This window comes from Triturus cristatus, chromosome 3_1, assembly GCF_964204655.1.
Source record: "Triturus cristatus chromosome 3_1, aTriCri1.1, whole genome shotgun sequence".
Classification (NCBI taxonomy): Eukaryota; Metazoa; Chordata; class Amphibia; order Caudata; family Salamandridae; genus Triturus; species Triturus cristatus.
Window position 1 is genome coordinate 224,610,936 of NC_140583.1, and position 26,106 is coordinate 224,637,041.

Here is a 26,106-nt window from a genome sequence, read left to right on the forward strand (position 1 = left end):
TAAGAAGCCCTCTTCTCTGTCTTCTGAGAAGTCAGAAAAAGATTCCAGATCGTCGACGCCGCCGCAGAAGACTCCGGCGACGAAGTCTTCCAAATCTCAGGTGAAGAAAGTTACACCGTTGATGGGCTCGGCGACGGGGCCTTCTTCTCACACATCGACGTCAGCGTTGATGGGAGCGTCGACGACGGTTACGGCGACGACGAGGGTTTGGACGACGGTGGCGGCGACGACGGTGTCGTCCACGACGGTGTCGTCTACGAGAGCTATGACGACGTCGACGGCAGGAGTGCTGACTGTCTCGTCGACGGCAGTGTCGACGCCGCCCATCTCTTCGTCGACGATTCAACCGTCGACGGTGCATCTTCCGTCGACGACCTCGTCGACGATGGTTTCTTTTTCAACCCCATCGCCGACGGTACCGTCGACGACATCTTCGTCGACGGAGAGGATTACAATATCCTTAAAGAGAATAACACCTGATATGACATCACCAAGGAGGGTTGCCCCCTTGCCTCCCGCGCTGTTGCTCGAGGAAGAAGAGGACTCTGATGGGGATGATCAGGATTCTTGCGGCTATGCCCATAGTCCCTCACAATTGTTGGTCAAATGTCAGGACATTGATTCGGAGGGCGACTACACTCCTGGGTACTCATACCAACAATCCTATTGTCGTCAGGACAGCGCTGGCCAGGAGATGTTTACGGTCCCTTCTTCGCTCCTGGCATGCTACAGGATTATAGGAAGAGGTTTTCTCAAGCTCCTCCTCCTCCATCTTCGACTTTCTCTGCAGTACGTACTGTGCCTACACCATTGGCTCCTGCAGTGTTTTCTCCGGGAGAACCATCCCAGCTGGTTTCACAGCCGCAGGTCTCCAGCCCAAGTTTCCCTCCAGTAGTCCCGGATGTTCATGATGATTCCTCTGACGAGGATCAGGATGATCGCAACAGCCGGAGTCCGAGTAAATCTCCTATAACAGGTCTAACCAGTGTGTTGAGTGGGAGGATTATGTAATCCCGTATCCAGCTTCACCTACTCCAGATCCCAGTGGATTCTCCCCCGGCAGACATTGGGGGTTTTCACGAGCTGATGCAACGAGCCTCCAGTAGATTCCAGCTTCCTATGCCTTCTGTTCAAACGGAATGCTTACTTTATGATTTTAAGGAGCCCTACAGGAAAGTGGTCCGTTCCATTCCCATTGTCGGCCATCTCTGGGACGAGGGTTTGAATGGCGACGAAGAACCCGGCTACGGTTATTCCAGTTTTGCCACGCCTAGAGAAGTACAAGGCGCCTGAGGATAGTCCAGCGTCCTTGATAGGTCAGCCGAAGCCGGATTCGGTAATATCCCAGGCGGCGCAAAGAAAGTCGCGCAATCCATCTGCACCACTGACGACTCCTCCCGATTATGAAGGCACGCGCCTGGATAATGCGGGGAAAAGGTTTTCCTCTATGGCGAGTCTTTTAGTACGGGCAGCGAATGCATTGGCAATCCTTGGTAGGTACGATCGCCAAATGTGGTGCGAACTTTCACCATATTTCGACCAGCTCCCACAGAAGTCCAAGGCGGAGGCCAAGAAAATTCTACAGGAGGGAGAGGCTGCGTCGGCGGAGGTGATCGACTGCGCCATGGATATCGCCACAACAGCTTTCCGTTCACTGGCAGGCGCAGCTGTTCTCCGTCGCCAGGCTGGCTCCGGGCGACATGGTTCCGACCGGAGGTTCAGAACAAAATCCTGGACCTCCCGTTTGATGGTGAGGCATTATTTGGGAAACATGTCGACGATGACCTCCAGGACATTAAAAAAGATACAGAGACGAAAAGATCTCAAGGCAATCTCCAATATCGAAAGGTTCCTTTCAGTGGGGCCAGGGGGAAGAGTACCACATCCTACAGAGGCTCGTACCAACAACAACAGTACTCTTCTTATGGTTCGACGTCTCAGTTGTATCGTCCACCGTACCAAAAGCGACAAGGCCAGACCTCGTCTTTCTCTCGCTCCAACACTAGAGGGAAGCAGAATCGCCAGGGAAATGACAGCTCCAAGAGACAATAGCGGCGTCCTGGCTCTGTCTACTGTACCCACCTCCCCGTTAACACCTGTGGGAGGCAGGGTGTCTCAATACCTCCACAACTGGAAACGGATAACATCGGACCATTGGGTGCTCAACATCATTCGAGATGGCCATACGCTGGAGTTTCTTCATATACCACCTTCCAAGCCCCCTGTCGCTATGCCTTCAAAACATCTGTGTCTCTTATGGCTCAGAGTTCATCAGATGCTCCTCAAGGGAGCAGTGGAGCCGGTTCCCCTGTCTCAGAGGGGGGACGGTTTCTACTCCAGGTTTTTCCTGGTCAAGAAGACTCTGGAGAAATGGCGCCCCATTTTAGATCTCAGGGAGCTAAACACCTATCTCATCAGTCAATCCTTTCGGATGGTCTCTCTCCAGGATATCTTGCGTCTCCTCAACCCGGGAGATTTCATGGCCAATCTCGAGGATGCGTATTTTCACATACCCATTCCTCCAGCCCACAGGAGGTTTCTACGATTCACAGAAGTCAAGAACCACTTCCAATTCAAAGTTCTACCCTTTGGACTTAGCTCTGCCCCGAGGAACTTTACCAAGGTGCTGGCAAAGGTGGCAGCTTTCCTCAGGAAACAGCATTTTCAAATCTTCCCCTACCTGGATGACTGGTTGCTGAAGGCTCCGTCCAGGCGGACAGCGGAGGAGACAGTCGTGACATGTACGAATCTGTTCCGCAATCTGGGACTGACTCTCAACAGGTAGAAGTCGTCTCTCTGTCCGTCCAAGAGAGCACAGTTCCTAGGGGCTATCTTGGACACATCTCTCAACAAGGCTTCTCCATCTTTCGAAAGGCAAAAAAAACTAAGGTCCTTGGCTCATTTGTTGAGAAAAGTGTCTTTCAGTACACTGTTACAAATCCCTTCTAGGAGTGATTTCTTCATGCATCCCTCTGATACCCCACTGCAGATTGCGGATGCGATCTCTTCAAGAGCAGCTGGACATGCAGTGGCAACAAGTTCACAGCTCTTTCGACGACAAGGTGGTGATTACTACGGCAATGAAAGAAGCCGTCTTGTGGTGGACACAGGAGGAGAATTTATCCCAAGGTCTATCCTTCGTAACCAATCCGGCCCCTCAAGTTGTCACAACAGATGCCTCGCTGGAAGACTGGGGTGCGGTGCTTCAGGACTTGCATGTCAGCGGGCATTGGTTGCCCCGGTACCGCCTTCTTCACATCAACCTCCTGGAGCTCAGAGCGATTCGTCTGGCTCTTCAAGCGTTTCTTCCACGTTTGCAGGGTTCGGCGGTCCTCGTCTGCACGGACAACACCACGGCCATGCACTACATCAACAAGGAAGGGGGTACCAGATCTCTTCCGTTGTCGCAGGAGGCCCAAAGAATTTGGGAATGGGCGATCCTACACGGAATATCGCTCACGGCAGAACACCTACCAGGAGTGCTAAACGAAAAGGCGGACAGGCTCAGCCGGCTTTCGTCAGTCAGCCACGAGTGGGAACTAAACCAAATGGTCTTGGACGACATTTTTCACCGGTGGGGCAAACCCTCAATAGATCTCTTTGCTATCCCGGTGAACAGGAAATGCCAGTCTTACGCAAGCAAAGTTCATCATCGTGGATTGCTGGGGAATGCGCTTTCGATAGCTTGGTCAAGAGCATTTGTGTACACCTTTCCCCCTATTCCGTTAATACCGAGTGTACTCAGGAAGATCAAGACGGAGCCATGCAAGATGATCCTAATAGCCCCAGCTTGGCCGAAGCAGTTTTGGTTCACGGAGCTTCACCTCCTTTCTCTGGCCCCTCCACGTCCTCTATGGGCAATCCCTGATCTTCTTATGAAGTCCCAGGGCCAGATCTGGCATCCAGATCCTCGTTCCTTACACCTCTCAGCATGGCTCCTGAGCAGCGAGAATTCCTAGATCTTCATCTCTCGGACGAGATAAGGGATGTTCTCTCTCAGGCTGGAGCTCCTTCCACTAACAAGACTTACCGTCTAAAATGGAAACGCTTTTACATCTGGTGCCAACAGCAAGGTGTGGTCCCTTTCTTGTCTCAGCCTCATCAAGTTCTTCCTTATTTCCTGTCCTTGGCGAAGGCAGGTCTGGCTCATTCGTCCATAAATGTTCACTTGGCTGCAGTTTCTCGTTCTGGGTCTTCTCTTTGGTCCTCTAGAATTGTCAAACAATTTCTCAAAGGCCTGTTTCGAACGTTTCCTCCAGTGAGGCCTCCGCCTCCCACATGGCATTTGAACTTGGTTCTCACCCAGCTGATGAAGCCTCCCTTTGAACCGGTTCATCAAGTCGATTTGAAATTCCTCTCCTGGAAATTAGCACTCCTTCTTGCTCTCACTTCGGCAAGACGTATTGGAGAATTACAAGCTCTCACAATCCAGAAACCTTTCCTCCAATTCAAAAGGAATACAGTAATTCTACGGACTAATCCAAAGTTCATACCAAAGGTGCCCTCGGATTTCATCTAAATGAGCCGGTCATTCTCAAGGCTTTCTTTCCTCAGCCATCTACACCGGCGGAAAGGGCACTTCATTCGCTGGACGTGCAGCGGTGCTTGAAATTTTATCTGGACCGTACTAAAGAATTTCGGAAGTCTTCTCAATTGTTCATTGCATTCAGTGCTCCCCGCAAAGGCTTACCCCTGTCCAAGCAGGGTATTGCTCGATGGATCTCCAGTGCTATATAGTTCTGTCATTCTGCAGCGGACAAGCCTCTAGAGGGCAGAATTAGGACACACTCAACAAGGTCCATGGCTTCTTCTACGGCTCTTTGCGGGGGTCCAGGTTAAAGACATCTGCAGGGCTGCAACTTGGAGCAGCACGCACACCTTCACAAGACATTACTGCCTGGAGACCTTGGCATAGGAAGACACGGCTGTAGGCCAGGCAGTCCTGAGGAACCTCTTCCATTGAGTGGTGAGCTTTCCTTTCTTCCCTCCCTCCTTCCTTTCTTCTTGTATTTGCACATTTTTCTATGTGTTCTTTATGTGATTGCATTGTTGTTTTATTTTTTCTTTTAAAAAAAACAAAGGGTTAAGGAGAATGGAGAATGAGATGTCTCTAGGAAGCAAAATGTGTTTCTACTGCTAGCTACTCTAATACAAGCTATGGGAATCTATGTAAGTTCCAATACTGGAGTAAGAAAACAAGTTACTTACCTGTAACTTTGGTTCTCCAGCATTGGTAACTTTCATAGATTCCCATGCGCCCACCCTCCTCCCCTGGGAAAGCTCAGCCCTCGGCAGGTTTGGTTGTACTGTTACACAACGGCTGCGAAAATCTGAGGCTCTGAGGTTCTCTCAGGAGGGTTCTGTGGGGTGAGGCTAATCTGATTGGCTGCTGCTCTATTTTGGTCTCTTTTACAAAAAGAGGTAGATATGCTACAAAAGGGAATGAGGCCTGGGCCTTTTTCTTTCTCTTTTGTACCTCCTGCTATGTTATTTTATGTACAGAGACTCCCATTCCGACGATGGGTATGATACAAGCTATGGGAATCTATGAAAGTTACCAATACTGGAGAACCAAAGTTACAGGTAAGTAACTTGTTTTCATCTACTTCATGAATAGAACATTTTCCTCTTGTTATCACACAGCACCTCTTATGTTTTCTCAGCAGTCAGCACACAAATTGAGAGCCCTGTGTCTAATATTAAACTCCATAGCAAATGGACAAATTCATTTTTACTACTCTCCTTAATAACTGCGCACTTTTAGTCAAAGTAACAACATTAGGGAGCATCCTACCATGATGATAATGAATCAGACGGAGGTTTGCTTTTTGTAATATATCAATGTATGCTTTGCGTAAATGTGATCTACTTACCCACTACACTTGTGCAGGGCCTCACATTCTTGTAGTTTTACCCTTATCCTTATAGTTTCCCCCATTGACAAGGTAGACTACCAGGTAGAAAAATAAATACTGTTAACATACTTGCCTCACCTTGTTCTCCCAGAGCCATACCTTAACTGTTATAAATTGGCATTTAAAATCATTTGCTCACACATTTCTTGTGCATAGATAGAATTTTCAAATGTACCATTAACTGTCATTAAGTGTTACAGTCTAGACTTGGGGCCTGATTAAGAGTTTGGCGGTACATAGGACTGCCAAACCCATGGTGGCGATCTGACCACCACCACACTCCGGAACTGCCTGCAGTATTACGACTCCGGCAATTGGACCGCCACAAGACTGCTGGCTCCGCCGAGATCAATGATCTCGTGCAGCAGAGGCGGTACTGACAGGGGCATCTATACGCAGGCGGTGCCGCTTCTGCACCCATAAACATATTATAGGTTTCTTGTCCACCGCCTCTTTCATTGCGGTGACCCAGCCATGGAAAGAGTAGCGGAGAGGCAACAAAAGTGTCCCTGTTCCTGGGCCGCACATGGGGGGGAACAAATGTAGTTCCCCCTGTATTTGAACCCTCAGTTCCTACCTGTGTGGCATCTATACCACACCGTGCAGGAAAGTGCTGTCAGCGCTCTGATAGCGGCGAACTGCATGTCAGGCTCTTCCACGGGCCTGACATATCGCCGTAGTTAGACCGCCCTAGGGCTGCTCGCCAGACCAGGATGTAACTCATAATCTGGGCGGCAGCAGCACCACGGCTTTGGCAGTCCTACAGCGGATGGCACGTTGCACCGTCTGCTGTAGGACCGCCAAACTCTTAATCAGCAAGTAGATTACTTGTAAATCATGCAGTGTTAATGACTATAAATGTGAACAGATTTAGGGTGGTTTTATTAGCACTTTACGTTATTTGGTAGCAATTGCATAGTTATAGAGAAAGCAAGAAAGAAATTGGCATAAGGTCTTCAGAACTGAGGTGACGTGGCTTTGAATAAATGTAATGTTTAGTAATGTGAGTACATTTACTTTTGTGTACTGTAATGCACAGGATAAGGCTATTTAGCTCTCTTTTTTTTTTTAGTTATAAAGAATCACATCTCGACTTTTAAAGCAAAATAGTGCTCTCTAAAGAAAGTAACAATTTTTTTTTTTTTTGCCTTCACTATTGTCACATAGTAAAGGATTGTGTTGTTTGCATGGGTTTTCCTCAATGAACACTAAAAAAAGATAGACCCATCTTCTTTCCTAATGAGACATCTTTTGTTGATGAGGTACCATTCACTTTTGGAGTCTGCTAAAGCTTCAGCTCAGAGGGATAAATGGTAACATGAGAAAGGTATAAAAGTCGCTGACCAGTTTAGACACATGGTTTACGTTTACAGTCATTAAAGAAATTGACAGTGCCCTCTCAGAACTATAAATTTGTGAGGACCCAGTTACCCAGCGTACAGTTGATCCGTTTACAACAAGTGTCTTATCTTGCAACCACCTGCCACCCTCCATTCTCCCTAGAAGTTGATGTCACCGAGTCACAGAGTGGAGACATTATGGGACACATGAGACGTGAGGGAAGAAAAATCGGAGACCATCAGATAGGAACTCATGACTTTTAAAGACCACACCTAGTTCTAAAGGTGCACTTGGCGGCCCATGAGTACTGCTCAAGGCAGCAAAAAAATATCTGAATTAGAAGGGTCAGAAGGCCGAGCATATGTCCAGAGACTGTTTGTGCAAATACTGCCTAGCCTTAAAAAAGAGATTCTTGGACTTGAGTAAGTCACAAAACTGTGATATCTATACCACCCTATTTTCAACAAAAAGAGTCCATGACTGTAATAGGAGACACTGGTCTCATTACGTTTGAGAGCCAAAAAATCTACATTTGTCCACTGTACCCCTCTGTAGATGATGAGAGTTCCAACCTGTAAAGGACTTCCTACGAGGAAGGTAGGTGTGGGTGATGCATATTTCTATCAATGAAAAGGAGTTGATGATAGAAAAACAATCTAGCTAGAATTCAAAATAAAATTAATTCAGTTTATAATGATTTTTGCAAGAAAGGTTTCTCGTTGCAAAATTGCTTATTGATTCCTGATGTTGATGGAAAGTATTCACTGTTTGATTTCAGTGAAGACACTTGCAATAGATATCTAGGATTACAAGGAAATTTCCCTTTTGCGATGGGTATAGTTTCAGAATAACCACATATGCCACTTCTCTCTAGAGATGATCTGAAGGCATTTTTGACCAGTGCTGCTCCACAAAGCTTATAGCTAGTTATTAATGTATCATAGCTTAATGTAATCTAGGTAATAGTCAAATCCTGTGGTCAACCTTCTGTCAAGGTTCTAATGGCTGTTTTGATGATGCATTGTGGGTTTTCCACAAGATTTGCTTTCAACTCCCATCCTATCTGATGAATTTCAAAAGTCAGTAATACAATCTGTATATTGCTACATTTCTTTTTCTGTTTCTTAGGGTTTGGAACATCTGAATTAATGGTTTTAAGCAAAATATTCCTGAGTGTATGCACATTAAAAATACTTTTTCTTTATGATAGGATCAAGCGTTTGGTGAACTGGAAAAAAACAGCGATAAGTTTTTGCTTGGCACATCACCATCTGAAAACAGCCAACCCGCACATCTTCATGAACTCTTGTGCTCTTTGCAAAAACAGCTCATGGCATACTGCCACAGTAATAATGCAAGTGAGGTAGGGAGCATTTGTTTTCATATTGTTTTGCAAAATACCAATAAATATGTGCTGCACTAAAATTAAACTATATATACACTAAAGTAGATTATATGACCGTTGCATTTAATGAGGTTCTGTTGATCCTAGAGTTATTTGGTCTTTTGTTGGATAATTGGATTTTTTTTTTTAACAGCATTCTAGTAGTGTGTCACTGCTCCATAAACACCTTCAGCTCTTACTGCCACATGCCACAGATATATTTTCTCGCTCTGCAACTTTACTTAAGGAGAGCTCTTGGAACAGCAGTGTTGGTGAGAAATTAAGAGGTATGCATAAAAAGGCTTGCTAAACTTTTTTTTTGGTCTGATATACATGATTTTGTTTAAAAAATAATTTACAAGGTAAATCTTTATTTAAGCAAATGTATTTGGGTGTACTATGGTTGGGGATGGAGCCATTTTGGCCTGGGTGCACGAGCATATAGATGACATGCTAGCATTTTGCTCAACATTTTATAGTCTGTGTTTACTCCAGTATTGGAACTTTCATAGATTCACATGCTTGAATCATTCCCCGTCGTCGAGATGGGAGTCCCCGGTAAATCAAAATAGCAATGCAAAGCTATTATAAAATAGAAACTAGGCCTAGGCTGATTTCAGTTTTGTAACACATCCACCTCTTTTTGTACAAGAGCCTGAATAAAACACACAGCCAATCAGATCAGCCTCACCCTTTAGAACCCTCCTGAGATAAGCTCAGACCTTCAGATTTTCTACCGCACTGAGGGAGTCTCCACTGAGCTCTGCTCAGTTATTCATTATTCTATTACTCTTGCAAGATATTTTAAACTATTTATCTTCCAGATTACTCTACAACTTGGTTTTTCTCAATTCCTATTGGCAAACAAGAAAGAAAAGGGACTTTTTAGAGCTTGTGCCACTTGCTCTAAGAGGCTTTATGTGGATGACCCTCATAAGGACTGTATAAACTGCCTGTATCCTGACCACAGAACCAAGGAATGCAAGGTTTGTCGTGCCTTCTCCACTAAGACCTTGAGGGGTCGTGAGTGACTTTTCCTTACCTGGCTCCAGAAGTTAAAATCCAGGAGAGAGACTGTTTCTAGTGACAACAGTGATGAGGCCTCATCTGCTTTGTTTTCTAGAAGATCTGCTAAAATGGGAGATCTGACCCCCATTCTTCAGAGGAGCGCCCTCAAAAAGCCTCTAAAAGACCTCCCATGGGTCTGACAGGCTAAGTCCTATTAAATCTCCTCACCGAGGTGAAAAGGAGAGGCAAGGACTTATGACAGGAGAGAGTGGAGTACGAAAGGCGAGCTCTGTTCCTCCTTCTCATTCTGAAGGAAGAAAAACTTTCAAAAAACCTTCTTCTGTTTCTCTTGAGGAAAAACAGTCAAAGAAATTACTGGCGTTGACGAAGAAACCATCATAAACCTCGTTGACGCGGATTGACAAATGCCAGTCTCCTCAGCTTATAACAGTTCCGACGACGGGATCGTCGGCGAGAGCTCTACTTATGTTGACGAATACGGTTCTGGCTCCATCGATGACTGAGACTATGACGGCAGTGACGACAAAGCTGTCGACGGCGATAACGAAAATGACGGCGGCTACAAGAATGGCGGCGACTGAAATGGCGACGGTATCGACGACCGCGGTGTCGATGGCAATATCATCATCGTCAATGACAGTCAATGACCTCTTCGACGGGAGTTAACGTTTCTGGAGAAAAAGTCAGGAAGCGTCAGGTAACTCCCGTCACTTCACCTAGCAAGGTTACTCCTTTACTACCTTCTCATCTCCTGGAAGAGGAGGATTCAGACAAGGAGGGTCCTTTTGGTTATGCCCATAGCCCTTCAGAGTTGCACATTAAGTGCCAGGAGGACGATTCTGAAGAAGGATACGAAGAAGAACATTACTATGATCCTTCCCAGGAATACCTTAGGGAATATCAGGAGAAGGTGGTCTGTATGCCTTCCTCTTTGATTTCTGATCTACAATACATGCTGTTGGACTACAAGAGAAGGTTTCCAACTCCATCCTCGATTCCGGAACAGGCGTCAATTCCCACAAGGCAACACTTAGTGACTTCCACTCCTCGGGTACCACCACTGGAAATAATAGCGGAACTTCCACCAACGCCACGTCTTATCCAACACCAAGATCCCTCGGATGACGATCAGGGGGACATGGATCTTCCAGTGGGATTGGAATGACTATATTATCACCACTCCTTCTTCTTCTTCACCTGTTCCTTTGGATTCTCCGCCAGGGGACTTAGGTGGTTTCCACAATCTACTGGAAAGGGCGGCCAAGAGGTTTGATCTGTCAATGCCATCTTCGCAGACGGAGTGTCTTTTATATGACTTTTAGCCCTTTAAGAAGACGGTGCGGGCAATTCCCATTTCCAATTATTTATGGGATGAGGGTCTTAAAGTCATGAAAACCCCAGCCACGGTGGTCCCGGGTCTTCCACGATTGGATAAAAAATATAAGGCCCCAGAAGATAGCCCGGCTTGCCTGGTGAGTAATCCAAAACCAGACTCCGTTATATCGCAGGCAGCACAGCGAAAGTCAAAGAATCCGACCGCTCCTCTCACTACGCCTCCGGACAAGAAAGGCAGATGCCTGGACAATGCAGGCAAGAGATTGTCTTCTATGTCGGGTTTACTGGTCAAGGCAGCTAACGCTTTAGCTATTCTGGGCTGCTACGACCGGCAGATGTGGTGTGATTTATCTCCTTACATCAACCAACTTCCTGAGGAAAGTAAGACTGAGGCTAAAAAGATCCTCCAGGAAGGAGTGAGGGCTTCCTCGGAGGTCATGGATTGTGCAATGGACATCGCTACAACAGCTTTTGGATCTCTGGCTGGAGCAGCAGTCCTATATCGCCAGGGTTGGCTTAGAGCAACCTTGCTTAGACCAGAGGTCCAGAATAAAATACTGGATCTTCCATTCGATGGGAAAGCTCTCTTCGGAAAGCATGTGGATGACACTCTCCAAGATATAAACAAGCATTTGCAATGCAATAGGTCTTGCATTTGCAAAAGTTTAAGCTATTAGCATTGTACATAACAATGCCTTTTATTTATTTTTAAAAACCAAAACATAAATAAAAGGCATTGTCATTTACAATGGTAATAGCTCAAATCGCGTAAATGCGAGATCTATTGCATCACACGCTCTGACACAAGGAGCACAGGTTGTAAGTCCCATTTGCCTGAATTGTGTGCTCCTGAGCAATACGCGTTTTTCCCCCTTATCTCCGTTAATTGCCTAAACTGCAAGCCCTTGGAAACCACTGGCTTTAAGCACTGAATAAAAACACAAAAACGGACGATCTGTTTCTTCATCAGATTGCAGGCTCCCCGAGACCTACAAGCCACAATAGACATTTGAAGGATGAAAGGCACAAACCACATTTGGTCAGAGTGGGTCCCAATTAATGTAGATTTTCAATCGCACGGTCGGTTATTTCTGTTAATCTATGCAAGCACATCAAGGGCTGCAATTTATGAGGGATAGATTTCCAACTTCTTCCTAAACGTTGGTGAATCTGTATCAAATGCACATTTTTACCTGAGCATAGGGATTGAATCAGCCGAAGTGGAACGTTTAGACGCTTAATGGGGTAAGCGTTCTTCTCATGTACAAGGCTAACATAGGGGTGAGGGTGTGGCGTAACCACTAAAACTTCTGCCTTTGGCTTTTGGAACTGAGGAGCCAGGTTCGAGTCCCGGCGCTCGTTAAACAGAATGTGATTCTGAGCAAATTACATAATCTACCCGACCTAAATCCTTGTACAATTAACTGGTGCTTCAACTGGTGCTCATGTAAAGCGCTCCGATACCTTCAGTTCGCGTTGGCGCTTAGTAAAATGACTTTAAAAAAAAAGAAAGAACAGCAGGAGTGGGAGGAGATAGGAAGCACAAGCACAAGCAGAGGGAAGGGTAAAGCAGCACGAAGGAGCCAGAGGGCATGGAGAGTGTAAGCCCAAAAAATAAAACAAGCAGGAAGTGGGATAAGGGAGGGGGTGGCAAATGGTGATCACTTTCGCGGCCGCTTTGATGTTCTCAGTGTCCGCGCGGCTCACTGAGAACATCAAAGCGGCCGAGAAAGTGATCATCAGGCTGACAAATGGTGCGCGCGCCCGGCGCACATGCACTGTAGTTGGCGGCCTGAAATGCACTATTTCGCACTTCCAGATCCCGCTTTCTATAGCTCTCGCCAGAGCAGTGCTAAAGCGCTGGCTCAGGCGAGACCTAAAAAGGACACAGACATGGCGGAGTCATTGGAGACGCTCCAATACCGGAAGGTTCCTTTTTGAGTGGCCAAGGGAAGAGGGCTTCCTTCGTACAGAGGAGGTTACCAACAATACAAGTACTCCTCTAATACACCTGCCGCCCACAGTACAATCATCAACAAGGTCAATCTGCAGCCTATTCTGAATCGGTGCCCAGAGGCAAAGCAGGACGTCAGGGGAAGGAATCTTCAAGACGTCAATAGCGGCTTACCGGCTCTGGCTACTGTTCCTTCCCGACACCAAACACCTGTAGGGGGAAGGATTTCTTTGTGCTTACAAAATTGGCAAAAAATAACTACAGATTAATGGGTACTCAACATAGTTCAATTTGGCCACACATTGGAATTCGTTCAACCTCCTCCAAACACCCCTACTCGCAGGCACATGACAAAACATCTACGTCTCCTGCGTCTAGAAGTCCAAGAAATGTTACATAAGGGGGCAATAGAACCGGTCCCATTATCCCAGAGAGGAAAGGGAGTCTACTCCTGATTCTTTCTTGTTCGAAAGACTGTCAAGAAGTTGCGCCCTATTCTAGATCTCAGGGAGCGCAACACCTATCTCATTAAGCAGTAATGTCGAATGATCTCCTTACATGACATTCTTCTACTTCTAAATTCGGGAGATTTCATGGCCACTTTAGACCTAGAGGACGCCTATTCCTTTGCTTTATGGTAGCCAAGAGCCACTTACAATTCAAAGTTCTTCCTTTCGGCCTCAGATCAGCACCAAGGATTTTTACGAAAAGTTTGGCTCCGGTAGAGGCCTTCCTCAGAAGACAGCAGCTCCAGGTATTTCCCTACCTAGACGACTGGCTGATAAAAGCTCCTTCCAAAGCAACAGCCAGGAATTCTGTGACAGCCTGCACAAAGCTGTTCAAGGATCTAGGTCTTACCCTCAACAAGGACAAATCAAGCTTGCGTCCTTCCAGGAGGGCCTTTTTTCTGGGAGCCATATTGAACACGTCCCTGCGCAGAGCGTTTCCATCACCAGAAAGACAAGTCGAGCTGATGTCAAAGTCTCGTCTACTTCTAAAAAAGAAAGTCACTTTCAGTTCGGCTCTACAAATCACTTCTGGGATCCATGTCGTCCTGCATTCCTCTGATACCCCACTGCAGGCTACGAATGCAATCTCTTCAGGAACAACTGGACTTACAGTGGCGCCAAGTAGAAGGATCTTTCGAGGACATGATCATGGTAACTTCACCAATGAGACGAGCTGCTTCATGGTGGACTCACAGGGCGAACATTTCACTAGGTCTCTCTTTTCTGGCCACCCCAGCTCTTCGGATAATTACAATAGATGCATCTCTAGAGTGTTGGGGAGCAGTCTTACAGGACCTTCAGAAAAGTGGCCGATGGCAACAGCACCATCGTCTTCTGCACATCAATCTGCTGGAGCTAAGAGCGATTCGCCTAGCCCTACAGGCGTTTCTCCCGAGGATCAGAAATTTATCGGTTCTTATCAGGACAGACAATACCACAGCCTTGCATTATGTCAACAAACGGGGCGGCACAAGGTCCCGTCTGTTGTCTGTAGAAGCCCAAAGTATCTGGGAATGGGCGATCCTGCATAGGGTTTCGCTATAAGCCGAGCATCTTCCGGAAAATATCAACGAGACAGCAAATGCACTAAGCAGACTGAAGTCAGTCTGCCACGAGTGGGAGCTGGATCAGAAGACACTGGACAACATCTTCCGGCTATGGGGCAAGCCATCCATAGATCTGTTTACGACACTAGGGAACAAGAAGTGCTGGTACTTCACAAGCTGGCATCACCATCCGGGATCTTGGGGAGTGCATTTTCGATGGCATGGTCAGGCGCCTTTGTTTACGCTTTTCCCCCATTCCTCTTCTCCCAAAGCTTCTCATGAAGATGAAGGCGGAACCCTGCAAGATGATCTTCATAGCACTGTCCTGGCCTCGCCAGTATTGGTACACAGAGCTTCTTCTTCTGTCGGTAGAATAACTGATTCTCTTGGATCCTATCCCATCATTGCTGACTATATCCCAGGGCCAAGTGCTGCATCCGGATCACAAATCTCGTCAATTGTCGGCATGTCTCCTGAACACGGAAAGTTTCTCGACGTGAATCTATCCACAGAGTGTAGAGACATTCTTTCCCGAGCTCGAGCTCAGAGTACGAACAAGACTTACAAAATGAAGTGAAAGAGGTTCTGTCTCTGGTGCCAAGAATCGGGAGTTCATCTTTCTCTTCTTCGGCTCAAGAGATTTTTCCTTACATCCTCTCTTTGGCCAAGGCTGGCTTAGCTCACGCATCCATTAAAGTCCATCTCGCAGCCATCTCTCGTTTCAGAAGAACATCTTCAGGCCCTTCTCTATGGTCCGCGAGAATAATAAAGCAAATTATGAAAGGGCTCTTTAGAGTTTTCCCCTCCAGTCAAACCTCCTTCTCCACTCAGGCACCTTAATGTGGTCTAGGCTCAGCTCATGAAATATCCTTTCAAACCTATTCATAAAGCAGAGTTAAAATTCCTTTTGTGTAAGGTGGCTCTTTTTTTGGCACTAACATCTGTAAGAAGGGTTAGCGAATTGCAGGCACTCACTATCCAGGTGCTTTTTCTTCAGTTCAAAAATGATAGAGTGGTACTTCGTGCTAACCCCAAATTCATTACTAAGGTGCCTTCGGATTTTCATCTGATTGAACTCCTGTTTCTTAAGACTTTTTTCCCTCAGCCTACTACACCGGCTGAGTAATCACTTCATTCTCTGAACATTCAGCGTTGTTTAAAATTCTATCTCCAAAGAACTTTCGAAAGTCACCTCATCTCTTTGTAGCTTATAGTGCTCCTCGTAAGGGTTTTACCCTATCTAAACAAGGCATTGCACATTGGATTTCCAGCTCTATCCAGTACTGTCATCAGTTGGCTGGAAAACCCCTCCAGGGAAAGGTACGTGCTCACTCCACGAGGGCAGTCTCTTCCTCTACGGCCCTATTTGCTGGGGTACCTATACGGGACATCTGCAGAGCAGCTACCTGGAAGAGTATCCATACTTTTACCTGACATTACTGCTTCGATTCTTCGATGCGCAGTGATACTGCAGTGGCTCAAGCAGACCTGGGGAACCTGTTTCAATAGCGGTGAGCTTTCCGTCTCATCCTTCCTTCTTTTTCTTTCCTAAATCTTCGCACATTGTTTGATAAATGTATTTTTCTGGCTGTACTGTCTGTATATAAGCTGTGAAGATGCCTATTGCTTCACTGCTAATTCTTTGAAATTACTGTATGATTACGCTTAGGACTAAATGCTTGTCTAGATACTTTGCAGAGTCTAAATTGAGGAAAGGATTTCCTTTTTTTCTAATTTTTTCTGTACCATTTTTTTTTTTTTTTTAAACTCTCTTTATTAACATTAACATTGCTCATACCATCCAACAATACAGGACATTTAGCACAATACATGCGGCAAATTCACAGTCTATAGGACAATGACAGACCTTCGATGGCACAAGTGAGACAAATGACAGTTGGTATTAAAGTCCCAATCCGCCCCCCGTCTGCCTGTACTTCCGCCATGGTCCCCAAAATTTCTGCCATTTTTTGGTGCAGCCTCTGCTTTTATAGATAGTTTCTTCGGCCCTTTGGCACCAGTCTGTGTCCCGTACCCATTGGTCCCATTGAGGCGGAGTCCGCGAGCCCCAGTCCCTTGCAATATTCCTCTTTGCCACCCCCGCCGCAAGTGCCAGCCAGATCTCCTTGTGTCTAGTCCAGTCGGTGTCACTTCTAATCATTAATAGTAGCCATCGGGGCTCTAGCGGGACCGATGAACCCACCACAGCCGTCATCACGTCGACTACCTTAGTCCAGAAGGGGACTATCTGCGGGCATTCCCATAGGGTGTGGTAGAAGGTGCCCTCCTCCCCACATCCCCGTGCACAAAGGGACGACTGACTCCTCCCCCAGGCATACAGATGGGCGCGGGGATAGTATACTCGGTGCAGGATCTTAAGCTGTTCTAACCGGAACCTGCAACGGATTGCTATCTCCCGTGGGCTCTGTAGGGCGTCTTGCCTAACTTCGTCTTCCAGTTCTCCTATGTCCCCCACCCATCTCACCCTCATCGTCGCCAGGGGGTCCGTCATGTTATTTATGAGTTTACGGTATATTGTGGAGGTGGGCTTTTCCGCCATTGGTTCCAGAAGTAACCTATCCTCCATGGGGGAGTACTCTGGGATAGTCGTGCTGCGTACTATGTGAGCCCGCAAGGCGTGGGTGAGGCGTAGGTAGTGGTAGTGTTGGGAGTCGTGCAGGTCATGATCTTTTTTAAGGTAGGCAAAAGATCGCGGGGTATCTCCCTTCCAAAAGTCCCCGAGGTATTCAATGCCTATGAGTTTCCAGCCCCATAACCCTGTCAAACGAGTCACATCCGTCAGCTGGTCCCCGTGCAACAACGGGGTTCTACCCGTCAGGGAGCCTGTCCACCCCAAAAATGTATTGGTCTCCCTCCAGCATTGGATCGCCACCCCGGTGTGGGACGGCCAATCCCTTCCCTGTTTACGAGCATACAGCAGGGGCTCGCAGTTAACACCCGGCATAACCCTGCGGTCTACTCTATTGGCCGGTTCCGACCGATCCACGTAAACCCAGTCGTTTACCACCTGCAACTGAGAGGCCCAGTAATACAGCTTAACGTCCGGAAGGGCCAGCCCCCCATCAAAGACCCCCCTCGTCAGCTTGGGCAGCGCTATCCTAGGGTTGCCACCATCCCAGAGCAGGACTCGTAGATCTTGCGCTATCCGCTTGAACACCCCCGTTGGTATCGGGTATGGCGTGTTTTGCAGGATGTAGAGCAAGCGCGGTAATGCAAGCATTTTGAACATTGCTGCCCGACCTATAAGGGAGAGAGGTAACGATCTCCAGTGGTTCACATCGGTTTTAAGGCGCAATAGTTGGGGTTCCAGGTTCCTAGCGAAGAACTCCGCCCTGTCCCTTGTAATGTATAGTCCCAGATATTTAAATCCGTCTACAGGGATAGAAGTGGGACACCGGGTCGGGATTCTCGGTGGAGGGCCTGAGAGCAGGAAAATCACTGACTTTCCCCAATTAATCGTATAGCCCGAATAGCTACCGAAGAATTCAAAAAGGTGTAGTGCCTGTGCAATCGAGTGGTATGGCCTGGTCATGTTTAAAATAGATTCTCATGCGTTGGCTGAAAGCAGGCAACGTCCCTCTGGGCACACCTCTGTGAAGCAAAAGCTTATGGCATATTTACACCGTCTAGATATGACGTTGAATGAAGAGGTAGTAAATACTTGAAGTCGAAATATTTATTGATCGCTGATTAATCCAAAAATGCTTCATGCACTTTTAATGCAGTGATAATGATATTGTATGTATTCCATATCATCTGGTAGCCATGTTCCCAATGCATTTCGGGCCCATTTGGCCCTTCATCAGGGGAATCTAAACAAAAAGATACATGTGTATAACTCAACAGTTTCAATGAGTGATTGCGCCATAAAACAAAAGTCAATGGAGGTCCCTGCCAAAATGTTAACAAACGGTTCCTTGATGCTGTTATTACCACATTGTCATGCGCTGCAACACTTAATTAAACACATTCAAAAACGAAAGAAAACATGCCGTGTGAAGCTAGAATCACAGTGATAGGGAAACAGAGAACCTATATTACCAACAATGGTCGAAGAGGTAAACCCAGAAAAAGCCACTTTCAGTGCTCGGAAAAATACGGGGAGACGGACAAAAAATAGGTATTTACAGCTACTTAGCGTCATGAGAAAATCAATCATAAGCACACTCCAAGCGGAAAAGTGAAACGCGTAACATTACTGAGTTAATGAAGTGTGAGCTGGCGTGCAAAAAATTAAACACGCAAGTGCTCCTATTAGAATCAAGCATTTACCTTGAGGTGAAAAATCAGCGGTTCGGGCTGTGAAACAGCAGTGCCGGTCTACGGTCACAGGATACGTGTGGAGCCGCTCAACATGCAGCGCGTATAAAAAGCAAAAGGAAGCCGGTGCAGACCGGAAATGAGCGCTTGTTAGACCGCGTCACCATTTGAGATTAGTGAGGAAAAAACGACGCCATGTTGGATGTGTTAATGCGGAGACGGTGTGAATGAAATCTATGGATTGGGTGAAACATAATCCCGTCGTGCTTTACAAATGAAAAGGAAACAGAATGTGATAAAAACAAACTGCAAGAGATGTGTGAGAAAATAATAATAAATGGTGAAAAAATAAATCGAAAGAAAGGTTGCAAGCATGCACATGCAAGTGTTTATAAATAGCAAGCGAATTCCAAGCGGTCATTGAGACCCTTCGGTTTCAGAGAGTCCAGTTTGTAAATCCAGTGGTTTTCACGTTGCAGTAGAAAGGTGTCATTGTCTCTGCCCTCCGTTTTCATCACATTTTCCAGAACCATAAATTTCAGTTGCGAGATGTTATGATGTTTCTCTAAAAAATGAGTGGCCACAGTTGATTTCAAATTGCCTGTGCGTATATTGCTTTTGTGCTCAAGTATGCGTGTCTTGATCTTCCTTATGGTTTTGCCAACATATACCAGGCCACAAGGGCATTTTAGTAGATAAATGACATTGTTGGTGTCGCAAGTGGCATTGACATGCAATTTGATGGGAGTACCTCTCATTGGGTGTGCAACTGAATTGCCCTTGATGATACTGTTGCAGTTACTGCAGTTTAGACAGGGGACTGTTCCTCGAAAAGGTGTGATGGGTGCAACAATCCTGGGACGGATTAGTTCCTGGATGTTCTTACTCCTCGTGTATGCAAACATCGGTGGATTGCTGAAAATGCCATTAAAATCAATCTCAAAAGTCAACATTGGCCAATGTTTTCTGATTGTTTGTTTGAACTTATGACTCATGGTGGAAAACCGGGAAACCATTACCATACGATGCTGTTCTTTGCGTGTAGTGGGTTGTAACAACCTTTCACGTGGTGTATTAACCACTTTAGTGATAGCGTTGGAAATCACCTCCTGGGGATAACCACGGGTGGTAAAACGATGTGCCATGGCCTGGATTTGATTATGTGATTCTGTGTGGTCTGATACAATTCTTTTCACCCGCAGTAACTGTGAAAATGGTAAATGATTCTTCAATGCCGGTTGATGGAAACTGGTGTAATGTAGCAAGTTGTTCCGATCTGTGTCTTTCCTAAACAAAGTGGTGGTGAGTTGATTGTCACATATTGTCAGTTGAACGTCCAAATATGTTATGGATGCCTCATGGAAATTGAAGGTGAATTGAATGCGATCATTGATCTGGTTTAGGTTTGTCAAGGCTGTCTTGAGGGAATCTAGTGAGCCAAACCATAAAACAAAAATGTCATCTATGTAACGCAGGAATAGGCGTGCATGTGTCTTCCAAGTATCCAAACTCAAAATGAATTTATTTTCAAATGCGTGCATGAACAAATTCGCGTAGGTGGGCGCGGCACAATTGCCCATCGATGTACCTGTGAGCTGTAGGTAAAAATTGTTGTTCCATCTGAAATAGCTTTGATACAGTGTAAAGGTGAGAAGTTCCATCAAGAACACTTGCAGGTCATGATCCAAATCAGACTGTAGTAATACCTCTTCAATTGCTTCAATCCCTAGGTCATGAGGGATGGTGGTGTAAAGTGACTTGACGTCAATGGTGCACAGCCACACTTCTTTGTCATTAGGCAGTGTAACCTGATTGATCTTGAGTAAAAAATCGGTGGTGTCCTTAACATATGTGTTCATGCGTGTAACGAACTGTTGCAGATGAACATCCAAAAACTTGCCAATTGTTTCGTGTATGCTGCCCCTTGTGGATACTATTGGACGTAGTGGAGGCTTCATAAGATCCTTGTGGATCTTGGGTAGCATGTGAAGGGTTGGTGTTCTGGGGTGTTTGGAAATTAAAAACCTCTTGGTTTTCTCATCAATGGTTCCATTTTCCACAGCCTTGTCAACAATGGTTAGTAATAGATTGGCAAAACTGACTGTAGGGTCTTGAGGCAAAATCAAGTACGTGTTGCTGTCATTCACGTGTAGATCTACCTGGGTCTGGTAGAAGGAGGTATCCATTATGACAAGGGCGCCGCCCTTATCTGCCTTTTGACAAGTGATGCTCTGATTGTTAGCCAAATTATCCAAAATTGCTCGCTCTTTGTTGGTGAGATTTTGGAGTTTGGAACGTTTCCTGAAGTTGAAGGAAAGAATGTCATTTTTTACAAATTCTCAAAAAGGTCCAAAGTCTTATGAGAAATTGGAGCTTGAAAGGTACTCTTCGGGCGAAGATGTTTAAGCAAGTGTGATTCAGACTCGTGCTCGGATTGTATTACGTTTTCAAAAAAATGTCGCAATCGCAGGTTGCGCATGAATTTAAACAGGCATATATCCAATTCCAGTTTATTGGTATGATAAGTTGGTACGAATGATGTTCCTTTTTGTAATGTTCTGATGTCCATTTCTGTTAGTTGATACTTAGAAATGTTGATTACTAGTTGTTCAGGATTCATAATTTCTTCCCTTTGTTCCGTCGGCCTGGTGCTGGTTGCGACTTCGGGCTGGGCATGGTTGGTAGGACGTCTTTTGCCCCTCCTGGGTCTATTTGATCTTTTTGGCCTAACTCTAAAAAAGGAACATTGGTATCGGGTTGAATCGGAGCTATGCCTCCTGTATGTACGGTTGCTGAGGGTTGGCTCATCGTGCGTCTTTCACTGTCCGAGGATGACGTGTCTGTCTCAGTATTGGGGTTGGAGGGTTTATTCTGTCGTCGTCTTGCGTATACCTCTGCCCAAGAGTACACCTCCCCCAGCTTGTAGTCTAGGGTGTCTCGTTTGTACTTGCGGATCTTCCGCTCACTGATTTCTTCGGTGTATCTGTTAAGTTGTGTGTTGATATCCTCCAAGGTTTTGTCCCAATCTTCTAGAGCAATTAACTCGTGGAGTTCTGTTTTGGTCTGAGCAATGTCTTTGTTGAGTTCTTCCAGGACCCTAGATAACTCTTCAATAATAAGTAGGATCAAATCTAATGAACATTTGTTCAAAATGGCGTACCAGCGTTCCACGAACTTTGGACTATTTCTGCAAAGCAAAGGTTTTAATGGCACTCGAAGGCCTCTCGGAATCCGCTGAGCACGGTGGTATCTGATCAAGGTGCTTGCATGAAGTCTCTGATTGATCTCACGTTTGCTGAGATAAAGGAGTTGACGTAAGCTATCTTCTTTGTTTCTTTTGTTAGTAAATGGCGTGGTCTCCTCATTGATGAGTGCATAGATCTTGGAGGCGTCATCATCTGCAAAGGCAAATGTGTCGGCCCGTAAGTCTGTCAGGCGCGTGATGTCATCATAGGCCATTTTTAATCAATTCTGATGTGGTCGTGCTACGAACCGGTGGGTTAGACACAATATTGAAGATCCAGAAAATGGTCGGGTCGTGCACAGACCGAGCGAAGTGAACAAATTGACAAATTTGTAGGGTGCCTCTGAGGTATCACTCTCATAACCCAGGGAGTGTGAAAGGACAAAATAGATTCTCATGCGTTGGCTGAAAGCAGGCAACGTCCCTCTGGGCACACCTCTGTGAAGCAAAAGCTTATGGCATATTTACACCGTCTAGATATGACGTTGAATGAAGAGGTAGTAAATACTTGAAGTCTAAATATTTATTGATCGCTGATTAATCCAAAAATGCTTCATGCACTTTTAATGCAGTGATAATGATATTGTATGTATTCCATATCATCTGGTAGCCATGTTCCCAATGCATTTCGGGCCTATCATTTGCTTGGAGCATGGAGCATGGAGCATGGAGCATTTGCTTGTACTCACCGGACACACCTTCCTGCTACTATTCCTCGCCGGACTCGCTTCGCGGGTCCCGCTTCGCCGCCTCTGACCCCTGGTTATCTGCTGGACCTCCGTGACTGCGGCTGGGCTTGTCTGCCTCCTGTGCCTCCTACGGATTCGCGGCGGTGCAGCTGGTGACTGCGCACGTACAAACAGGATTGCAGGGCTGCGAGCTGACCCGCAGGGACTCAGTGTACCAGGAGTCCCTGCGCGAGGTCCTGACCCGCAACACCTGGGTCGCTCTCCCTGCCTGCCCCGCCCACGCTTCAGACATTAAAAGAGGGCGCTTTGGTGATAACCCCTGGGACTATCATTTGCTTGTACTCACCGGACACACCTTCTTGCTACTATTCCTCGCCGCCTCTGACCCCTGGTTATCTGCTGGACCTCCGTGACTGCGGCTGGGCTTGTCTGCCTCCTGTGCCTCCTACGGATTCGCGGCGGTGCAGCTGGTGACTGCGCACGTACAAACAGGATTGCAGGGCTGCGAGCTGACCCGCAGGGACTCAGTGTACCAGGAGTCCCTGCGCGAGGTCCTGACCCGCAACACCTGGGTCGCTCTCCCTGCCTGCCCCGCCCACGCTTCAGACATTAAAAGAGGGCGCTTTGGTGATAACCCCTGGGACTATCATTTGCTTGTACTCACCGGACACACCTTCTTGCTACTATTCCTCGCCGCCTCTGACCCCTGGTTATCTGCTGGACCTCTGTGACTGCGGCTGGGCTTGTCTGCCTCCTACGGATTCGCGGCGGTGCAGCTGGTGACTGCGCACGTACAAACAGGATTGCAGGGCTGCGAGCTGACCCGCAGGGACTCAGTGTACCAGGAGTCCCTGCGCGAGGTCCTGACCCGCAACACCTGGGTCGTTCTCCCTGCCTGCCCCGCCCACGCTTCAGACATTAAAAGAGGGCGCTTTGGTGATAACCCCTGGGACTATCATTTGCTTGTACTCACCGGACACACCTTCCTGCTACTATTCCTCGCCGCCTCTGACCCCTGGTTATCTGCTGGACCTCCGTGACTGCGGCTGGGCTTGTCTGCCTCCTGTGCCTCCTACGGATTCGCGGCGGTGCAGCTGGTGACTGCGCACGTACAAACAGGATTGCAGGGCTGCGAGCTGACCCGCAGGGACTCAGTGTACCAGGAGTCCCTGCGCGAGGTCCTGACTCGCAACACCTGGGTCGCTCTCCCTGCCTGCCCCGCCCACGCTTCAGACATTAAAAGAAGGCGCTTTGGTGATAACCCCTGGGACTATCATTTGCTTGTACTCACCGGACACACCTTCTTGCTACTATTCCTCGCCGGACCCGCTTCGCGGATCCCGCTTCGCCGCCTCTGACCCCTGGTTATCTGCTGGACCTCCGTGACTGCGGCTGGGCTTGTCTGCCTCCTGTGCCTCCTACGGATTCGCGGCGGTGCAGCTGGTGACTGCGCACGTACAAACAGGATTGCAGGGCTGCGAGCTGACCCGCAGGGACTCAGTGTACCAGGAGTCCCTGCGCGAGGTCCTGACCCGCAACACCTCGGTCGCTCTCCCTGCCTGCCCCGCCCACGCTTCAGACATTAAAAGAGGGCGCTTTGGTGATAACACCTGGGACTATCATTTGCTTGTACTCACCGGACACACCTTCTTGCTACTATTCCTCGCCGCCTCTGACCCCTGGTTATCTGCTGGACCTCCGTGACTGCGGCTGGGCTTGTCTGCCTCCTGTGCCTCCTACGGATTCGCGGCGGTGCAGCTGGTGACTGCGCACGTACAAACAGGATTGCAGGGCTGCGAGCTGACCCGTAGGGACTCAGTGTACCAGGAGTCCCTGCGCGAGGTCCTGACCCGCAACACCTGGGTCGCTCTCCCTGCCTGCCCCGCCCACGCTTCAGACATTAAAAGAGGGCGCTTTGGTGATAACCCCTGGGACTATCATTTGCTTGTACTCACCGGACACACCTTCCTGCTACTATTCCTCGCCGGACCCGCTTCGCGGGTCCCGCTTCGCCGCCTCTGACCCCTGGTTATCTGCTGGACCTCCGTGACTGCGGCTGGGCTTGTCTGCCTCCTGTGCCTCCTACGGATTCGCGGCGGTGCAGCTGGTGACTGCGCACTTACAAACAGGATTGCAGGGCTGCGAGCTGACCCGCAGGGACTCAGTGTACCAGGAGTCCCTGCGCGAGGTCCTGACCCGCAACACCTGGGTCGCTCTCCCTGCCTGCCCCGCCCACGCTTCAGACATTAAAAGAGGGCGCTTTGGTGATAACCCCTGGGACTATCATTTGCTTGTACTCACCGGACACACCTTCTTGCTACTATTCCTCGCCGGACCCGCTTCGCGGGTCCCGCTTCGCGGGTCCCGCTTCGCCGCCTCTGACCCCTGGTTATCTGCTGGACCTCCGTGACTGCGGCTGGGCTTGTCTGCCTCCTGTGCCTCCTACGGATTCGCGGCGGTGCAGCTGGTGACTGCGCACGTACAAACAGGATTGCAGGGCTGTGAGCTGACCCGCAGGGACTCAGTGTACCAGGAGTCCCTGCGCGAGGTCCTGACCCGCAACACCTGGGTCGCTCTCCCTGCCTGCCCCGCCCACGCTTCAGACATTAAAAGAGGGCGCTTTGGTGATAACCCCTGGGACTATCATTTGCTTGTACTCACCGGACACACCTTCTTGCTACTATTCCTCGCCGGACCCGCTTCGCGGGTCCCGCTTCGCCGCCTCGCGGGTCCCGCTTCGCCGCCTCTGACCCCTGGTTATCTGCTGGACCTCCGTGACTGCGGCTGGGCTTGTCTGCCTCCTGTGCCTCCTACGGATTTGCGGCGGTGCAGCTGGTGACTGCGCACGTACAAACAGGATTGCAGGGCTGCGAGCTGACCCGCAGGGACTCAGTGTACCAGGAGTCCCTGCGCGAGGTCCTGACCCGCAACACCTGGGTCGCTCTCCCTGCCTGCCCCGCCCACGCTTCAGACATTAAAAGAGGGCGCTTTGGTGATAACCCCTGGGACTATCATTTGCTTGTACTCACCGGACACACCTTCCTGCTACTATTCCTCGCCGCCTCTGACCCCTGGTTATCTGCTGGACCTCCGTGACTGCGGCTGGGCTTGTCTGCCTCTTGTGCCTCCTACGGATTCGCGGCGGTGCAGCTGGTGACTGCGCACGTACAAACAGGATTGCAGGGCTGCGAGCTGACCCGCAGGGACTCAGTGTACCAGGAGTCCCTGCGCGAGGTCCTGACCCGCAACACCTGGGTCGCTCTCCCTGCCTGCCCCGCCCACGCTTCAGACATTAAAGGAGGGCGCTTTGGTGATAACCCCTGGGACTATCATTTGCTTGTACTCACCGGACACACCTTCTTGCTACTATTCCTCGCCG

General features: G+C 48.0%; 1 protein-coding gene across 8 annotated transcripts in view; it reads left to right on the top strand.

Annotated features, from left to right (window-relative positions):
* Nucleotides 1-26,106, top strand: part of HERC1 (HECT and RLD domain containing E3 ubiquitin protein ligase family member 1) — a 1,817,725-nt gene that overhangs the window by 150,254 nt on the left and 1,641,365 nt on the right. For all 8 annotated transcript variants that reach the window (XM_085643727.1, XM_085643730.1, XM_085643731.1 and 5 more), the window contains 2 exons: nucleotides 8,467-8,619; nucleotides 8,795-8,927. In XM_085643727.1, coding sequence (XP_085499853.1) covers nucleotides 8,467-8,619; nucleotides 8,795-8,927 — 286 coding nt within the window. The remainder of the gene's footprint in view (nucleotides 1-8,466; nucleotides 8,620-8,794; nucleotides 8,928-26,106) is intronic.